Raw genomic sequence first — 20,478 nt, forward strand, 5'->3', positions numbered from 1 at the left:
AGATTAGCGCGACTGTAGTGACTTTGCTCTTGGCCGAAAGCACTTTGAGGGTAGTGAGTCATCAACATTTTACTTGTGTTGCCACTGAAAAGTGCTTTTTGGCTGATTGTGAGTTAGTCCTCATCACTTGATATTTAAATCATAGGCACATGGCCTATGCATTAATGGGAAGGCGCCAACTTGTCTCTGGGCTTCAAGCAAGTCTCCTTTTAATTTGGCATCTTTGGGCTTCCACACACTTGTAGCCCAAGGTTCAAATATTAACCCAAACAGTGCTCACTTCAATCGTTGTTGAGCCTGCAAACTGAAGCATAAATAATGATTGAATAGCCGTCCCATGCCTTTGTTCTGAACTTGCACCATTTCAAGTAACCATTGGTTATCTAAAACCTTTGTACTAACCCACAAACTCTACCGTTACTGGGCCACTTTCTTATATAATCTTCACTTAATCTCTTAGGCAAAGCACCTTAGCAATTTCGAGCCTTTAATCTTTCAGAAATTTCTCTTTGCTATCATAGTCCCAACTTCTTTTCAAAATTCAATAGCACAAAAAACAACTGCTCGATCCCAACCCTCATGCGAAACTGGCGAAGGCATTTCTACCATGCGTCGCTTGCTTAATAACCCTCATCGCCCTCAGGTAGGCCTATGCACCAAACTCATATTCGAGGAGCGAGAAGTGCACTCCTTGGGGCCTGCATGGACTTCTCAGGTCCCAATTACTGTAGAAAGCAACATGCCCGATGAGAAATGGTTCACTCCTAGCCAATTTCAAGCTAAGTTAGGCATTTCATCCTCCAAATGGTCGAACCATCATCACGGCTTCCCTCTGATGAAGGATGAAGGATGGACGCAATGGATTAACAAGCTCGAGCCAATCTTTAAGAAAAAGTGGGAATCTATGAGCTAATAATGTTATCCAAATCAACTATGATTGCCAAGCCTGAGTTGCTGACAAATGCATTCCTCTTCTGGAACTCGGGCACCAACACTTTCGATTTTAGGATGGGCCCCATGTCCCCGACCATCCTAGACATGGCTTACATCTTTAGGCTAAGGCCCTCGGGTAGAATTGTGGATGTACCCACGACTGGGCCCCCTCTTCTTGGCCGACTGCTGAGAGCTCAAGAAATCATCCCCCATTTCTTCATCTAGATTATAACTCTGCAACTTTCAAGAGTTATAGAACTTCTTTCATGGGTTTTATCCCGTTTTTCAAGAAGGATTTTGGCCCTTCCTTCTCCAATGCTAATAGGAATCAGGAACATATGCACTTTCTCCTCCACTGGCTCATCAAACATGTCTTCCCTAATAAATCTAAATGAGTGAAAATGGGATGGATTTCTCTAGTAGAGCATCTTCATAATTTTGACGATGTAGCCATAGGCCCATTTCTTCTTGCTTATTTCTATCATCTTCTGTATGAAATTACAAAGGTTGAACCATTCGAAACCAACCATAATGGTCCAACTTGGATGATCCAGCTTTGGCTTCAATGGTATTTCCCTGAGCTTCGGGCTTCCAACTTAGAATTTCCAGAAGGAGTGGCCTCTGCCCAAATTTTAGCCAAAGCTTCTCCAACTAATCATTCTACCTTCACTTGTATATTTCTTCAGAGTTTGCAGGACTCGGTAGATTTAAAATGAGGTGCTTCAGTCCTAAGGAGATACCTTTGGTTCTCTGACTAGACATTCTAGGATGTTTTTGGAAAAGATGCTAGTCCCTTTTGTAGAGAGAGATTTATTAGTTGCTTCCAATCGAAGGATCTAGCTTGGGGTGTGAAGAGTGACTGCTACAAGCGTGGGTTAGAAGTTTATTATCCAAACTTCTGTAGCAGGTAACTGGGCTTTAGGCAAGCCATTCTAGTCCCTTTTTTTGACTCTGTTCAATGTGGTACCTCTTACCGTCTTCGCTCTCCACTTAAAGCCACTTTTTGAGTTGCCCAACTTAGTCTTGAGGTCATGAGTAGGGTCGTTCAAACCTATGGCTCTGAACTTCGAATACATTTCAAGCTTCTTATCTTGGTGGGAAGCAAAATGGACTAAGAAATATGAAGGAGATCTTTACGAAGCTCATGACCGCCTCTTCAAGCAAATATCCATCAAGTCCCATCCAAAACTAACTGAGCTTGAAGATTGGGAAGAAATGATTCATCAGAAGAATCAACTCTTTTTTATAGGTATTTCTTACCCCTTTAACTTGAAATTTTCATGAATCTGCCCTCTCTAATCCCTACCATGGTTTTTTTTGTATTTGTAGCCTAAGGCAACCCCGCGGAGGTGGTCGTCAGGCAAGATGAAGAAGCTGGGGATGCCTTTATCCTTCAAGAAGCCACAACTAAGGCAGAAAGACAAGGCGTTGGAGCAGGTAGTGATGTTTTTGAGCTACTTGGAAACTTGGCGGGTGAGGCAAAACCTGTAGAATCTTCAGAGTCCGAGCCCGAAAAGCGACCTCAGGCCTAACTCTCCATTTCTGGTCAGCGGGCAACCCTTACCAGGAAGAGGATAGAGCATAGTCCTCCAAAGCCTTTAAATCTTATACTTCAATAGTTAAGGCGGGTGTTGGTAGGAAGAAACAGAAAGCTTCCAGTGAGTAAATGTTGTTTCAACCTTTTCTTCTTACTTGCATTTTGTGTTTAAGAGCTAAAACATTCAACTTCTTCTAGGTTTAGGGCCTTATAAAACCAAGAGGCCTACTGTTGTTTCTAAGGATGGTCCTCTGGGAGCCGAGTTGTATCACCAAGCCAATGATCTGTAAGATTCCATTATGGAAGAACTAGAGGTATAACTTGCATCTTAAGTTTCATTCCTTTGTGTCTGTTTGCCTTAAATAGGCCATAAGGGAAGAAAGGATATGTCTTCTTAAGACCTCTTCATCCCCAGCCCGAATGGTACAAACTTCTCCTCCTCAGGCTAAGCCTTTGAAGGTATATCTCTTTTTACTCTTTAAACTTGTATCTTCACCAATTTCAGTGTTTTAACAATCGACTTCCATTTCTTTGTAGGCAAAGGTTAGAGAGTCCGCCATTTAAGTTGGGCAAAGTTCTTCTTCTATTCCTTCAAGTTCTCCTCCCTTGGTGGTGGCTCCTACTTCCCAATTTAATCCAAGCACTGGAGAGATACTACACTTTGTAGAAGACGATAGTAACCTAGTAAGTATTTGTCTTGTCCTTCTTATGTTCAAAATCCCTTTTTCCTAATATACTTATTTTCTTTTGCCATTTTTCTTTTTAGCCTTATTCAGCACAAAAAATCCACCCACTAATAACATCCACTTTTGGGGAACTCGTAGTCCCTGAGATCCCTGTGGTCTCAGAGGTGACTAGCCCACAGGCTTTTTAGGTAGATTTTCCTGACGTAGTTGTTGCTTCTGAAGTACCCATCTCTCAACCTCAGGTACATCATTATTTAAACTTTTGCTTCTTGTTTTCTGCAAACCATCATTTTGACACTTTTCTTCTTTGATGTCTATAGGCCGCAGGTGAAGGCTCGGGCATTATTCCTCATTCTTCAACAAGCAAGGATGGTCATTTTCCACAAAAAAGAAATAACTCATCCTCTATCTCATTCCTTAGTTCTGAATGCAACTCAGGTATATTGACCTTTTTTGTCTCGCCTTCCTCGACTCTGAACTATAAACTTTTTTCTTAACTCTTCTCCCTTGGTTGAAACAGGGCTCTGGGAAGATTCAGGCAAGTCCACACTGCGCTTGGTGCACAAAACAGAACTTCCTCGACCTCCTCTAGCTTCTGGGGTAATATGGACTCCTTTCTCTAGGCCAAAGAAGAAGACCATGACCATTACTACTTCTATCTCTCAGGCTCCTCCCTCTGTTGAAGCCTCCTCCCTTGTTACACCCTCTAAAGTAGCGGGAGCACGACCTTCTTCTCTTGTACCAGTTCCTTTAACAGTATCTCTGCTTGAGCTTTTTAAGGAATTTGAGCAGCTTAAGATAAAGTTGAGATCTTCAAGGCATCCATCTAAGTCTTCAGGCCTTCAAGATGAACGCCAAGTCTTCCAAGAATGGTCTAGGAGGGATTTCTCAGCATCCTTCAGCCTCAAGGCCCTCTATGATGTAGAGAAAGCCGTGACTAACTTGTTCAAGGTTGTTCAACTATCAAGAGTTCAGTACGAGTCATTCTTTTCATATTTTGAGAACTTGAAAGCACTTAGAGATCAGCATAGTCGGGCTGAGAGGTAAGCCAATCCAGTGAGGTGCTTCAAGGAGAAACAATCCAGTATTTCAACCCTTCGAGAAATTGAGGGCTCTTAGAGATCAGCATAGTCAGGATGAGAGGCAAGCCAATCCAGTGAGGTGCTTCAAGAAGAAACAATCCAGTACTTCAACTCAAATTCATCAACTAATGGATGAAGGTTCAGCAACGGAGGAGAGGATCAATGTGGTGTCCTCTGATATCAAGAAATTAGAGGAGCAACCTGCTGTGTTGAACACCAAACAAGCGACTCTCTTCGGTGAGGAACAATCCTTGCTCCAAAAACTTTTGGGCCGTCACCTTAGTCGGGCTACTGTTCTCGTTAGCTTTTAAGCACCGGAGAATCCCAATGCTAAGATTATAAAAGTTGTTTTCTGCCACAGTGGTTATGGGAAGAAATGGCCATAACTCGGCCTCCACCATCTCCCAAAATCTTGGTCCCATAGCTCATTCCTCGTGGTAAACTGCCACTTGTTGATACAGGGTGGAAAACATCGAGAGACTCTGATGAATCCAATCTCGGCCTAGTAAAGCTCCTTATGTGGAAGTACTATCCACAACGAAGAAGGCTAGCATGATATGCTTGGAACCCAAGTCAACCTCCAAGAGCAATATCCCATGAGTTTTAATGATGGCTCCAAAAAAACTGGAAACTATTAAGTTCGTGGGGATGAGATCCTCCTCACTTTTACATACCCTCTTCATTTACTTGAAAGGCAACATATTGACCACGGCTCCTCCATTAATCAAAACCCTTTTGAAGTGTACTCCCTCTAGATGAGCAGTTACATAAATAGGCTTGAGATGGTTGGCTAGGGTCAAACTCGGATGACTAAAGACCATTATGTCGGTGTATACTCTCTCAGGCTTCTTTCTTGTAGGCTCGGGCAAACTTGCTCTGCCCGACTCTTCTTTACCCGCTTCTTCAACACTAACATGTGTCATCATAGGTTCTGTTGCTATATAGTCACCCTCTATTGTGGCAGGTTGATCAGGTTCAACACAAAACATGACAGATAAAACATATGTCATGTTTACGTGGAAGTTGTTAGGTCCAGAAAAATCCTCATTCTTGCTCCCAATGTTACCCATGAACTCATCCAACCAGGCCTGTGCTTCTGTGGGCAGCATTAATTCAGACAGCGCTTCCTCTTGGGTTATGCCAAAGTTCGACATTTGTCGTGGGACTTCACAAAGAGTATTAACCAACAATGGTGAGGGCAACCCCCTCTCAGGTGAGATAGTTCCAAAGCATATTGGTTATGGGCTCCATCTTGGGGTTGGCATCATCACCATATCCTCTTGAGCTCTCCTCAAGATTCTATATTTCCCAGGATAAGGGTTCTGCAGAACATGGTCTCCATCCCCTTCGGTTTTGCTATTAGCCTTTTCAACCTCATTTTTTGTTCTCCAATGGAGTTGATTTTTTCCCTCATCTGGTATTTTCTCAAACTTTACATTCTCATAGGTTTCTAAGGAAGTTGGGACTTTCAATGAGTTCATGTAGGCTTTGTGTTGCATTTGGACTCTCCTGATCATAGAGGCTCCCATTTCTTTGACGGGTTTCCCATCCTTTCCAACCACATACCATTTCCACCCAAGTCGGGCTTTTTCGTGACTAGATTCACTATCCTTTCCTTTCTTCTAACATCCTCATCAGCATAATGTGGTTGGGGTGGCTTCACATCCACCCACCTTGGCGCCTTGGTTTCTCTGTCCTCTACCTCTGCAGCAGCTTCGTAATTCCTGAACACTTCTAACAAGCTCTTTAGTTAAGAGTCTCATCCCAACCATTGGAAAACATTCCTAGAGGTTTCTCTTTTAGCTGCCCGCATGACATTTATGCGGGCTTTTTGATATTCTCTTTCTCTTCTTCTGATCAGCTCTTGATCGATAATGGCTTTTAACGCTGGGACTTCTAACTCATACTCACATTGGGACTTGTTACACAACACTATTCCTTTGACTATGGCTGCTTTGGGCTTCTAGGGCAACTTAATAACTTCTTCAGATGGCCTATCAACTTGCCTCCGTTCTGCTTTCACCTCCCAGGTAGCTTTTCCTTTCCCCTTTTCAACCCACGTTAAGTTGATTATGTTGATTAGGGCTTCTAGGAAGGGTCAGTGTCAATCATCATATTGGCTTGCGATTTCTCCAGCAAAAACTTTCTTTCACTATAAGGTCTTGTATCCAATCCCTGAACTGGACATAGTTGGTTATCGAGTGATTGAAAGTGTAATGCAGCCTGCAATACTTCTTCCCTCTTAGTTCTTCGAGCTTGGGCAACTTTTTGGTGTTGTCGGACACAATCCCTCTCGCCCGAGATCTCTGTGGCCTTGGTTCAGTCAAAGGAATAACTCTAGTATTTGGGGGGGTTTCATGGTGACAAAATGACCATCATTCATGACCACTTTTTGGTCCTTGACCGGCTGGACTAACCCCTTCATTATTAAAGGCTTAAAAGGGGTAGTCATTTCCGCCGCGCATATGTCCATTCTTTCTCCTTCGTGGCCATTATTCTATTTTGGCTCTTCGTCAAACTCCACTTGATGGATTGCAACTTTGCTTTTGTAGAAAAGAGGCACCTTAGATGAGTGCTTTACTTGATGTTCCTCCAGTAATAGCTTATCATACCTGGTGCCAACAATCACCAACTCTTGCAACTCATTGAATTGCACGTCATAAAACTTCTTCCTCAAAGGAAATCTCAACGCCTTCTACGTAATGGATATGAGTTGTGCATGATTTATAGGGAATTGACACCTCATCCTTGTCCTCCTAAACCTCATCCTTGTCTTTCTAAACCTCATCATGAAGTCTTCAGTGGACTTATGCTCATAATGCTTGACCTCAACCAGATAGTTGATAGTCATCTCGGGCTAGACCTTGTAAAATTGATCATGGAAGGCCATCTCCATTTGCCTCCAGTTGGCAATAGAATTTGGGGGTAACAGAGAGTACCATTGAGATGCTAAGCCCACTAAAGAGTTCCTAAATAATCTCAACTTGTAGTTGGGATTGTCTTTAAATGCTACACAGTGATTAAAGAACTTGAAAATGTGATATCTGGAAGACACATTGCCATATTCTCCGCTGAATGCTGGGAATGCTAGCATCTTGAAATTGATTGGAAAAGGGTTATGCCAGTCAATGTACTCAAGATAAGGCTTCTGATAGGTGATCCTAAATAGCAGGCAAGTGGCTGAGCATTCCGGGCACCATCCTCCTTAACTTGGCTAATTCATCCCTGAGTTGTTGGTAAGCTGTATTATTAGGAAGAGTATGAGGAAATTCCCATTTCGGGCTACGGTCATTGCTCAAGAAAGTCTCTTTTCTTGGTTCGGGCTTCTTCTACTTGACATCCCCTCCCATACTGGCCAATGGTGATGACCTATAAGGAGGAGGCTTGTCTTCTTTGGCAGGCTTACCTTTTCCACTGGATTCCCCGATCAACTAGGGCATCCTATACTTTGTTCTTTCCTACCAACTTTGCCTCTTACTATTAAGTGAAAATAGTGAGGGGTCGGGCAACTCTGCTTCTAAGATTTCCTCCAACACTGGCTAATCAATTCCAGATCCCTCATTGTTTTTATCTTTACCATTATTCCCCTCGAGTAAAGGAAAGAATGGAATAACTATTTTCCCTTAGGGCTTGCTCCCCTCATGCAACCATTCTTTGCAATAGAGTACTCCAGATCTAGTCTTCTTTGCAAACTCCCTGTCAATGAATAAAGTATGCTTACTTCTCCCTTTGTTTTCAGAGAAATTTTCTTCATACTTTTTAACACTTGCACCATGGTGGCTTGCAAGTCTTCATTGGTTACCATTCCCCTCGACTTCTCAGATGAGGTCGGGCTTCTCAGAATAGCTGGTCCTTGTGAAGAGGGAACATTCTCTAGGCGATCTGTCATCTTTGATCTTGGTAGACACTAGGGTAGTCTGTACTCTGTGTTCCACCTGAAGGTTTTCTCCTTCATTCTTCTTCTTGGCATACAAGACTAATGTGGTCCCACCGGGCGTGCCAAAATTATGTTCGAGCGAAGATTTCTCCTGAGAGGGCTCCTCGGCTCTTAGCATAGCTCCCCAAGGGATTGGCATTTTGGATGTGTAGTCGGGCTCTTACTTATTGATGTGCTGCAAGAAGAGAATATAGTTAGTTTTGAAAGGTGCCTTTGTAAGGCCTTAGGTGTAGGCCTTGAGGTTGGCAATCAAAACTAACCAAGTGCTAGGAGTGCCACTACTATATCAATATAGCAAATGTAAACAAGATTGTGTTTAGTCGATTACTTGCGCCCCAAGTTACTCGGATTTCTTGTTATCAAAGGATTGTCGTACATGGGTTAAGTCCACATTAAGTTCTTTTTCTTGCCTTGCGAATAAGGACTTTTAGTTCATAGTCTTATATGTTCGAATGGAAGGAGTCCATATCCCCTTAAGTCATTTACTTGGTTCTTGATTGATTTTAATGATAGCATGTCCATTAAACTAACCTATTTGGATGCAAATGGAACTCTTATAATGGGAAAACTAATGGAAATGATTTGAATACATGCTGGAGAAGACATTAAGCAGCAAATCTATTAATTTATAAAACAAACAAAGAGCTTTAAGCAAGATTTCACCTTGTCGGGCAAAGTTGAACTTCTTGCAATCACTTCTCTTTTGAGTTCGTAGGGTTTATTCACAAAAAAATGATGGATGGTAAACAAGTTTACATAAGGGAATTGATACTACGCCACTAGGGGTGATAACAGAGCTTCTAAACTAGACAAAATATGGCTTTTGCAGGGAATGATCCTGAAAATGACTGAGATATGGGCTGATTACAGCTTTTAGATGCAAATCTGGCTTGAGAGTAGAGTTTGCATGTTTGTTTGCTTGTTTAATTGGTTGAGTGTCGAGTGCAGTGACTTTGCTCTTGCCCGAAAGCACTTGGAAGGTAGTGAGTCATCAGCATTTTACTTGTGTTGCCACTAAAGAGTGCTTTTTGGCTGATTGTGAGTTAATCCCCATCACTTGATATTTAAATCATAGGCATATGGCTTATACATTAATGGGAAGACGCCAACTTGTCTCTGGGTTTGATGCTGGGCTTCGGGCGAGTCTCCTTGTAATTTGGCATGTTTGGGCTTCCACACACTTGTAGCCCAAGGTTCAAATATTAACCCAAACAATCCCTTGACAATATTAGCTTCTTTCTAACCGGATCAAACAACCTATAGGCTTTATCACATGCCCAATATCCCATAAATGCACATTTCTGACTCTTTGCAACAAGCTCCTGTCTAAAATTAGAAGGAACATGGACATAGCACAGTGATCTGAATACTTTAAGATGATCTATACCTGGTTTTATGCCACTGCATGCATTTAGAAGATGTATAGCAGTATATACTGCTTTTGCCCGAAAATAGCATGGCATATGAGCTTATCATGAAGAATTGCCTTAGTTATTCTACCACCGTCCTATTCTTCCTCTCCATAATCCTGTTTTGCTGAGGAGAATAAACCATAGTAAGTTGCCTTTGTATACCTTCTACCTCACAAAATTTGTTAAACTTAGTAGACAGAGATCCTTACACTGTCGTCTATGCGTAAACACATCCATAGATAATTCATCTCCTTAATGCTCTTCCATAGGCTATTCTGTTAGAGTATGAGTGTGATTCTCACAGTTTAGTAATAATCATTGTTATTTCATATTGGTATAAAGAGGTATTAATGTGTTTATAAGAGTTAATTCGACTTTGGTTTGGATTGGAACTCTATTGTTGGCTTGAGAATAGAACTCATACTTGTACAAGGATTTGGTCTTGTATTCCTTGTAGGATTGTAATAGGGCAATCTATGTTTAGTATAAAAACATAAGCCACTGCTCTCACAAAACATACGCTCAATATTGAACTAAGACCTATTGTTAGTTTGAGTACTTTTGGTTTTGCAAGAGAGGAGAAGGCGCACTGTTTAGAAGTCGGCTTTGACTTCTTCTACTACTATTTTTACAGGTTAGTTTGTCATTGTGTTTATTGAATTGTGATTTTAATACTTGTATAAATTTGTGGTTCATGAGCTTAATCTCTTAACTTATAAATTGGATAAGTTTAGTCTTACATGTGGTATCAGAGCCTAAGGTTTTTTCTCTTGAATTCAAATTGACGGTATTAAAATCAAAGCAATAATAGGCGTGATGGTTTAGCCGGAATTGATCTTGATTTGCAAAGAAATTTCTAGGGTTGCTGTAAGGGCCGAATTATTTAGTCGGTCAATATTGTCTCTTTTAAAAATCTCCGGATGGTACCCATCTTTGGACATTGATCTGGCCACAAAACCACCCGACACATTTATAATGTTTTTGTGAAGATTAATCTTGTATTGCTGATACATGTCCTTGGGATCAAAACGTTGCGGTAGTACATCGTTTGTGCAGCTGTTGAAGCAACATGTTTCCATGTCCATGGAATCCTCGTTTGCACTTGTGTACCCTTCCCTGCAAAACAAATCATGCTACATGTACCCTTAAAAATTTGCAATGTTGCAGCAAACTAAGTCTTTTATATCAAGTCTGTCTATTTGGTTTTTTTAAGAACAACTAATACGACATCGTTTGTAGCATATCCTTTAAGTTTAATTTTATGCCCGTTGGCTGCTTAAAAGACAAAGAATAGGGTTTTGTCTTTTCAAATTTTTGACCGTTAGCAGTCTGAACAAGGTGAGAACTTGTGATTCTAGATCTGGGTTGGATATTTTCTTCCCACGCCTGCATAATTGAAGATATATGTATCAAATTAATAAGTTATATCTCTATTTAAACATCATAATTTTGATTTTGAATACATTGCTTCCGCTGCAGTTGGTTATGATGTTTGTAGATTGAGATAAATTTTGGTTTATTAATCCTCCTTGTATTATTAGCATAATGAATAAACTTGTATTCTGATATACCAATTGTGTTATTGAACAAAGATCATGTTATCTGCATATTGAGATTATATTATTATTTTGGTTCTTCATGTTGACGTTAACTCGTTTGTCATTCTATTGTTGCAATGGTACGAGGTCCATGGGAATTGGGAATGATGGCAATCCGTATGGATGGGTCTTGAGCATTGATGGATAATTTGTTTCGTTGATTTGGAGCCGAGGAATTGCAATCGGGTTGTCGAATACGAGTCCAATGATGCATTCAGGTAACTCAGTTCACTGTTTCATGCATAATTAATTGTTATCCTATATGCGTGATTATAGTGTGATGAGTTGGAGCATAATGAATTAGGGCTTTTGCTATTCCGAGTATGCTTGTTTATTTTGTGAAGGCACAATTAAACTTGAAATCCCTATAGATGCCAACTTATGATTTATGTGAGATGACTGGAATCATTCTTTCTGCATAAAGATTCATTACACTAATATTTGGTGTACACATTGCTCTTCTATTTTTGAGTTAGAGCCTGTGTAATTAGATTGGGTGGAAAATATTGTTTAGTTGATATTTTGTAGTCTCAAGCAGATGTAAGATTTCTCATTAACTTGCTTGAAACTTGGAAGCTTGCATCATGATTTTCCATTATGAATTATGATAATAGAATTTGACTTATTGTTGCTACCAAATACCTGTGGCTTTTATGTGGGTCTGATTGGTTTGAATTATTCTAGAAAAGCAAAATCGGATTATACGAGTATCCATAATGACATTTTTAAAATTATGAGTGTAATTCATATCCCAATTTTGGTTAGACTATATATAATAGGTTTTGGGGGTGTTGCCATATATGTGAATGATGTAGTTCGGAATGTTTGGGTTCGTTAATGCCAATATGTGCACTGTATAACCAAAAACATGTGAAGGCTCTTGTGTTAGTACCTGTATGAAATGATATAAATTGTTTAGTGAAACCTTGTTGGCAAGAATGTATTCTGAAACTCATCTCACTTGATATATTGTAAGTGTAAGAGATTTGATATTATGTATTAAATCTATAAGTACACTAAATTTTATTGGATGTTCATCTTGATTATCTTGTTTTAATCAAGATGACTTGTGCCTTTATATCCAGACATTATCAAATTTTAGTTGATCTTGCTCGATGGGTATTGAACTAGTTAGGATCAAATTGAATGCAAGAATATTGTGCTTGCTATTCTGATTTTGATTATTGATGAAACTGGTGATTTTGGGTCTATGTGAGATAAGTTTTTCCGAATGGATTGTGACTATCTTTTGATACATAGACTGTTTGCATAATGGTTTAGGTGTATTTGACTAAACTGAGATTATGCAATTGGTAAGGAATCGGGAATCAATTGGTTCATATCTCCGGTTTCTTTATTGGCTGTGCAGTACATTCTGCTTATGCTTAAGTGGGAGAATCATATGTTCGAATGTAGGCATAAGGTTATTTAGGCCGGCCATTATAATTCTTATGGATGCTTGAAAACCAGATTATGGTTTTATTGAAGCAATTGGTAATTATTTATGTTACTTAATTTGTTTAAGTAATGAGAAGTTCAGTGTTATTTGCTGGAACTAAACTTAACTTGATATAGTGGGAGCAAATCAATTTATGTGTTTGTTCTGGTCAAGTAAAATCACATTGTTGTAAATATAAATTGGATGAATGTGATCATGGAATTTGTTTGCATATTGGTTGCGACAATTGATCACATTGATAAGACATTCAGTGTATTGCAATGACTGTTAGTTAATACAGTTGATATTAACTTATACTTAACTTGTTTGTGTTAAGTATAGCCTAGATAAGTGGGAGCAAATTGGTTTGGTTTTTGCTATATTGGTTCACATAATTACAAAAGTGCAAATTAAGTATGTTGTGACTTTTGAGTTAATTCTGCGATGTAACAGAAAAAAAATTCTTAAGTTCAATACTTTAAAATGCATGGGTAAGTTGTATGTGAGGTTAAGCTTTTGTTATCCAAAATATTTGGTGGCTATATGAGTGGGAGTAGACGTTTTGGTTTACTTTTGAGCTTAGATACATTGATATGAACATGAACTGGACATTGTGATTTATAAGTTAAATCTGTATTTTGTGTTGCAGAGGCAATTATAAATTCATTGTTTTGGTTTATGTAAGCTGGTTGTATCTATGTACTAGTGTGTTGATAAATGACTTATGTGATTACCTTTATATTGAATTTGAGATGATTATTTACTGTTGTGAATCATACTCAAGTGGGAGAATGTTAGAGTATGAGTGTGATTCTCACAGTTTAGTAATAATCATTGTTATTTCATATTGGTATAAAGAGGTATTAATGTGTTTATAAGAGTTAATTCGACTTTGGTTTGGATTGGAACTCTATTGTTGGCTTGAGAATAGAACTCATACTTGTACAAGGATTTGGTCTTGTATTCCTTGTAGGATTGTAATAGGGCAATCTATGTTTAGTATAAAAACATAAGTCACTGCTCTCACAAAACATACGCTCAATATTGAACTAAGACCTATTGTTAGTTTGAGTACTTTTGGTTTTGCAAGAGAGGAGAAGGCGCACTGTTTAGAAGTCGGCTTTGACTTCTTCTACTACTATTTTTACAGGTTAGTTTGTCATTGTGTTTATTGAATTGTGATTTTAATACTTGTATAAATTTGTGGTTCATGAGCTTAATCTCTTAACTTATAAATTGGATAAGTTTAGTCTTACATATTCATCAAGGATGGTTTACTCCAGTCTTCTTTAGAACTACACCAGTGATTTGATTCTCCTCCATAAAGGGATCTAGACAGTCCTATTTGGTTTCAACCACACCCCCAATCAACCCCATTCCCCCATCGTTAGAGATCGTGGGCTATTCTGACCATATTTTGCCTTCGTCCGTGAATGTGTGCAAATTTAGTTCCAACAACCCCTTTTCAGCTACACACACTAACTTACCAGTGGGCATTTTTACTTTCCTAGCTGTATTATTCTTCACATCAACAAGAAGATTAACATTCCCTATCATGCGGTTCCTACAAACCACTATCAATGTACCATTCATGATTGATCCTTACCTTAGTTATTGCATGACTAGCGTAGACTAGATTCCCTAGCACTTCTACTTGTTTTGCACAGTTCACCTTTTGAATTACTTTTCCTTCGGGGCACTCTCTATCCCACTGACCAATGTTACCACCATTATGCACAATTGTTTTGCAACTTCTTGACCAATGTACTAATTCTGACCCATAGTATGCATCTGTTGAAAACTCTGTCTACGTTCCCATTTCTTGCCTTTTGTACTCCAATTTTTCTGGACCTTCGAAGTGTTAGATTGATCAGTACCTTTAGTCTGAACTTTTGGAGTCACAGAAAGTGAGGCAGATGCCTTCTCATTCACTTCTGTATACGCCTATCTAATATTTGCTCGAAACCTTTTAAAGAAGCCACAACCTTTTACAATCCAATACTATTGATGTTCTTAGTGTTTTCGATCACTGAGAAAATAAGGTCGTATGCTCGGGTGCCAAAACTTTCTTGACTTGTCCTTGATTTTGGTATTAAAAGAAGCGGAATTTGAAATATGTTAGATCGCCAATTGCCACCCTTCCCCTTCAAAAACAAGGAAAAAGCAAAAAGCAAAAAAATAGAAATCATGAAACATGATATCTTCTTTATTGGGTAAGCTTTTCCTCTAGGCCTTCCCGTTAGGCAAACCGCAGGCCCACACAGTAACGACTAACCCCGAGGACAATTTGGTAATTTCAAACCACACCCCTCCCCTCTCCCCTTTTGGCCTGAAAACGCTTAAGTAAACGGCGACGTCGTAGCTGCTGGACTGCTCCATCATCCTAGAGAGAGAAACTGTTGAGTTCGAGTGTGAGCTTCTTCTTCTTCCTCCTCCTCCCCCCAAGTACGTGAACCCTAATTGTACGGAACCCTAGAAAATCACAGAGAGAGAGAGAATGGTGGGGCCAACGCTGGTGGGTCTGCAAGACCACCTGAAGCTGGCGAGGGAATACGCAATGGAAGGGCTCTACGACACCTCCCTGATCTTCTTCGATGGGGGCATTGCTCATATCAACAAGTACATTTCTTGATTTTTGTCAATCCTCTTTCATTTCTTCTTATTTCGTTACAATTTTATTTGTTTCGGAGCAATTTGTTGAATTTTCTAGGTTTTTGGATTCGACATTCTTCTTCTAAAATCTATGTGGGATTTTCAAATTTTGTTGAATCTGTTTGATTCGTGCGACTCCGAGATATGATTTTTTCCAGGAAATTGCTCATTCTGTTCGGGATAATTTAATGGCATTGTAGGTGGAAAGAGAATTGGTGGGAATTCTCCTTGGGAAAATTCCGTAACGTATCCTAGAGGCCCTTTCCTTCTAGTTTTCTGATTTGTACATGAAATGATTAAATGGGAAAGGATTATTTCTAGGGATTACTATAGAATTTTAAAGAAATTTGGTTGGAGATAAAGTCATAGTTCAAAATTTGAACTAGATTGAGCAAAAATGTAACTTTGTAGTAACTTTATGATTATAATCTTACCACTAACATCATATTTCTTCCGCTATGCCCTTTTACTAATGAACAAGGCGTACGAGTTCTACAAGATAACCATATTATTTTTTGAGGGGAGGGGGCATGATTTCCATGTGCCTCAGTACAAGGCACTTGAATTGCCCTAACAACAATATGCTTTGCATTTTTTTTCCGTGTATTTAATTTGCATGACAACAAAAATATAAGAGTGAGGAGGATTGTTTTTTCCCAGTTCTCATAATCAAATAGCATTGTAGCAATCCAAAGGTTAATAGGACTAGTAAAGAAGCTTTGTCATTTTTTCATCCTAAAAATTTTTCCAGCTGCTATATTCTACCAAAACAATTGGATGGGTCTTTTTGCCAGACTATAGTCCGTTTTTAATGTATCATGGGATGGAATTTTGTTGTTTATAGGATTACTTTGGTCATACTGTTCCTACCTAAGTCTACTCGGTATAAATTTGAATTTATAATTTTGTTCCAGGCACCTAAACACGCTTGATGATCCGTTGATTCGCGCAAAATGGATGAATGTAAAGAAAGCACTTTCTGAGGAAGCAGAGGTTGTGAAGCAATTAGATGCAGAGAGAAGAGCATTTAAGGGCATTCCTGCAGGCCGGCGCCCTTCGTCACCTCCAATTCATGCTAAGTCGTCATTTGTTTTTCAACCCTTAGATGAATACCCAACTTCTTCTGGTTTTCCCATGGATGATCCTGATGTATGGAGGCCACCAAGTCGGGACACTTCAGGTAGAAGACCTGGAAAGGCTGGTCAAGGTGGTATAAGGAAGTCACCGTAAGATGCAACTTGGGCTCGTAGCTCTGCAACCAAAACAGGCACACCTGGCCGTGGTGCAAAAGCTGGTGGATCAAGTAGGGCTAACTCAGGGGCACGAACATCTACTAGTGGAAAGAAAGGCACTGGTTCTGGCAAATCTAGCAAGGCATATTCAGTGGTACGTTCTATCAAACGATATATATTCACTGTACGATCTTAGTTCACTAATGTGTTTGGGATCCAGGAATCTTTTTAAATCATAAAGTGCTAACCTTCATTTTTCAAATACCTGTCACTAGTTAATTATGTTCTGGTAAAAACTTTTGTCATATTATTTTCCTTGCAATGTTATGCATAACTATGACTTTGTATTCTAGGGCTCGTTTGGAAGTGCTTTTAAAATGACTGAAACCGGTTTTGGTGAAATTGATTTTGGGTTCCAAAAGCACTTTAAGTGCTTCTTGGAAGAAGCATCAGATATGTGCTTCTTGCAGGAATCACTTAAAAGTGCTTTTCCAGAATCCACTTGGATTTTTACCAAGGATTGGTTTCAAAAACATTTTCACAAAATGCATCTTTAAGTCATTTTAAAAGCACTTCCAAACGAGCCCGTAGCTATTAACATCCAAGTTGGAATCTTCGATTTTTTGGAATCTTCGATTTTAGTATCATTGTTAACTGATTTTTTTTTGAAATTTATAGAATGGTGATGCTGAAGATGGAAAGTCAAGGAGGTCACAGTATGTGGGTCCTGATCCTGATTTAGCTGAAATGCTTGAAAGGGACGTATTGGAAACCAGTCCTGGAGTGAGATGGGATGATGTTGCGGGTTTACAAGAAGCAAAAAGACTTTTAGAGGAAGCCGTTGTGCTTCCTTTGTGGATGCCTGAATATTTTCAGGTAGTGTTGAATGGTTGACGACATTTACATAGGAAAAATGAAAATAGTTGCGTTACTACGTCTTTACATCTGTACTTTGAAAAGTAGGCTTCAATTTATACCAATTTCACATTTCTTCATTTCACTGAAGCAATTGATTCTTCCTCTACGTGCTGAAATGTCTTGATCCTGATAGGTCCCAGTTCTTAGATTGAATTTATTGCTTCTTAGATTGCAGGGAATTAGGAGGCCGTGGAAAGGTGTTCTTATGTTCGATCCTCCTGGAACGGGGAAGACATTACTTGCTAAAGCTGTTGCTACTGAGTGTCGCACAACTTTTTTCAATGTCTCCTCTGCTACTTTAGCTTCAAAATGGCGTGGAGAGAGTGAACGTATGGTTCAGTGCTTATTTGATCTTGCAAGAGCTTATGCGCCGAGTACAATCTTCATCGATGAAATTGATTCGCGTTGCAATTCCCAGGGGTAAGATTTTACGTTAAGATCTTATTTAACCCCTTAGATGTTATTGCATGTATGTTTTGCATGTTTTGTTTTAAAGCTATATACTTTCCTGTTCTTGACGTTTCAATTGGAAAATTCAATGTGATGTGGGATCTTTCCATATACTGACCTAAATTCAAAATATCCATTTGTCTAGGGCATCAGGGGAGCATGAGTCATCCAGAAGGGTGAAATCTGAAATTCTAGTTCAGGTAGATGGGGTCAACAATACTGGCACAAATGAAGATGGTACTCGTAAAATAGTGATGGTTCTGGCAGCTACTAACTTCCCATGGGACATAGATGAGGCACTCAGGTCGGTCTTTATCTTGTATTCAGGTTTCAGACTCCAAACCGGCTATTCAATTTTTTAGTTGGAAAGAGTGGTAGGCTTTATGCATGTTGCATATTGTCAGTTGACAATGTTTGTTCAGTCTTGGTATATCTAACCTAGTGTCACTCATTTAGGAGGAGGCTGGAGAAACGTATATATATTCCTCTACCAAATTTTGAGAGCCGTAAAGCACTTATTCAGATAAATTTGAAAACCGTGGAGGTACTGCAGTTACCAATATTGTATTATGCTTATATTACTAGTGTCTATCACAATTAGATATGCGTTTTGCACCTTACGCTAGACCTTTCTATAATTTCATTGTAATTTATAGGTTAATTTTGGACGGATATTTCTGTCACGGCCTAATATCCTCAAATGGATCACATGGTGTATTATTATGCTATTTAGTTGGTTGTACCAGTTAGAAAATGAAAATAGAATAAAACTATGTGGCATCTTCAAGGGCGGGACTGAAAAATCACTGGTTTCCTGGGGTTTTGGTTTTTGTTTATCATATAGATTGACTGCTCTGTGCTTTAGACAATCAGAATCTAGATGTGTCAGATAATTCATTCTGGTGCGTTTTTATCCTAGGTAAGTTAAATAAAAAAAATGTTTGTGATGCATCAGGTGGCCCCTGACGTAGATATGGATGATGTGGCTCGTCGAACAGAAGGATATAGTGGTGATGATCTCACAAACGTTTGCCGGGATGCTTCCTTGAATGGGATGAGGCGCAAAATAGCTGGAAAGACACGTGATGAGATTAAGAGCATGTCCAAGGACGATATTTCAAAGGATCCTGTTGCCATGTGCGACTTTGAAGAAGCCTTGGGGAAGGTCCAACGGAGTGTTTCTCAAGCTGATATTGAACGGCATGAGAAATGGTTTCACGAATTCGGATCAGCATAGAGTTTATCAACTCATGTTGTGGGTGCTGAATTCTTGCATTGCGTGGTCGAGTTTCCGAGTTATTGAGTCTTGTTATCCTTGATATTTCCATCTGTGTTTAGGCAGAAATTAGTTTGTGTGCCCCAAAAGTGTCGGAAATGTGTTAGTGTTATGCTGTTTTGTATCTGTAACCGTGAGTGTATATAATCTGCTTTTTGCTTATTTGATCCGTATTACTAATACACTAAGGGGGTGTTTGTTGGACCTTCTTAGATGGGATTGGATTGGACTACACTGATTGGTAGTGTAGTATGATGTTTGGTATGGACTAGTATTAAGTTTAATGGGATTAGATCCGACTCGCATGGATTAAACCCCTTGCTAGGAGTTCTTAGCGAAGCACCCCAAAAACGCCCGGATTCATAAGACCGCATGCGCTCCTGTGAGGGAGAACCTCGCTCATCCTACGAGAGAGTGTCGTCGACAGCCTCCTCCCTCATCGTCGTCCTCCTCATCCTCATCTCTACGTCTTGCTCGCCCTCATCTGCTCCTCTTGTCTGGTAAACTTCAAATCCGACATTATTTCTTTGATTTGTTTTGCAAATCGTGATATAACTGGGCTTTATTTGATTTAGGTGTTTTAGGTTTGAGAATTTTTCAATAATAGACCTCTGCACTTGAACAAGTTAGGGTTTTGATTTTTAGGGTCAAATTGAGATTAGAATTTGGGGTTTTCTGATTTTATGCCATTTTCAGTCCCAAAATGATGATAATCATCACGAAATTGCTGTTGTAAGGGCGGATGCAAAACCTTCTGTTTGTAATTTAGGTCTAGTTTCAATAGATTTTGGTATCAGGTTGGACTAGAGTTTTTGGATTTTGGTATTGGGTTTGAGAAATGAGTTGAGTTGCATTCTATACATTATATAGTTTTCCTTCTTTATGTTCCTTTTTTTTTATTATTTGATAGTGAGAGGAATCGCATCCTACATGGTCATGCACCAGTGTTTTCTCTTTCTGGCAAACTAAGTATACAACAAGCCAACAGTTGTGCAAAGATTGGGTGCTACTTATAATACTTATTCATGATTTGAACTATCAGCTGCCAAATCTAGCCAAAACTTACTGCAACGGTGTGTATGTATATGTTTTTTAATATACTTATTCATGTTTTTGAACACCACAAACAACTACTTTCAATTCACCCAACCCCAACTTTCTTCTTTATCTCCATGTTATATTTTAGGTTTTTTAAAATGATATAGTTCTAGTTTCTGCTCACCTTTAGAATTTTTTTTTTCGGGGTGGAAAATGCATGATAATATAAACTAGGTAAACTTACACGGTTTATATTGGAAAGAAAAGATTGGGGGTATGAATACCATGT

At 39.3% G+C, this 20,478-nt stretch overlaps 1 protein-coding gene across 2 annotated transcripts; it reads left to right on the forward strand.

Moving 5' to 3' along the window:
- The first annotated feature begins 14,964 nt into the window (after window positions 1–14,964).
- On the forward strand, window positions 14,965–19,450 carry LOC103436833 (katanin p60 ATPase-containing subunit A1). Of its 2 annotated transcripts, none has more exons than XM_070805260.1 (7): window positions 14,965–15,242; window positions 16,190–16,661; window positions 17,186–17,383; window positions 17,601–17,845; window positions 18,021–18,179; window positions 18,332–18,419; window positions 18,831–19,450. In XM_070805260.1, exons 3-7 carry the CDS (start codon window positions 17,255–17,257, stop codon window positions 19,110–19,112), a joined length of 903 nt encoding a protein of 300 aa, XP_070661361.1. In that variant the 5' UTR covers window positions 14,965–15,242; window positions 16,190–16,661; window positions 17,186–17,254; the 3' UTR covers window positions 19,113–19,450. The 2 variants fall into 2 exon arrangements, with proteins under 2 accessions (XP_070661361.1, XP_070661362.1); XM_070805261.1 differs by having other exon boundaries at window positions 14,976–15,242; window positions 17,594–17,845.
- Window positions 19,451–20,478: the final 1,028 nt, after the last annotated feature.

The sequence above is a fragment of the Malus domestica genome, chromosome 09 (assembly GCF_042453785.1).
Source record: "Malus domestica chromosome 09, GDT2T_hap1".
NCBI classification, from domain to species: domain Eukaryota; kingdom Viridiplantae; phylum Streptophyta; class Magnoliopsida; order Rosales; family Rosaceae; genus Malus; species Malus domestica.

What these genes read in the sequence shown, in the direction of transcription:
- LOC103436833 (XM_070805260.1), top strand. Translation starts at nt 17,255, where the DNA reads ATGCTTGAAAGGGACGTATTGGAAACCAGTCCTGGAGTGAGATGGGAT. An exon ending in GGATGCCTGAATATTTTCAG is followed by an intron (nt 17,384 to 17,600) that starts GTAGTGTTGAAT and finishes CTTAGATTGCAG; the next exon opens with GGAATTAGGAGGCCGTGGAA. An exon ending in GACATAGATGAGGCACTCAG is followed by an intron (nt 18,180 to 18,331) that starts GTCGGTCTTTAT and finishes TCACTCATTTAG; the next exon opens with GAGGAGGCTGGAGAAACGTA.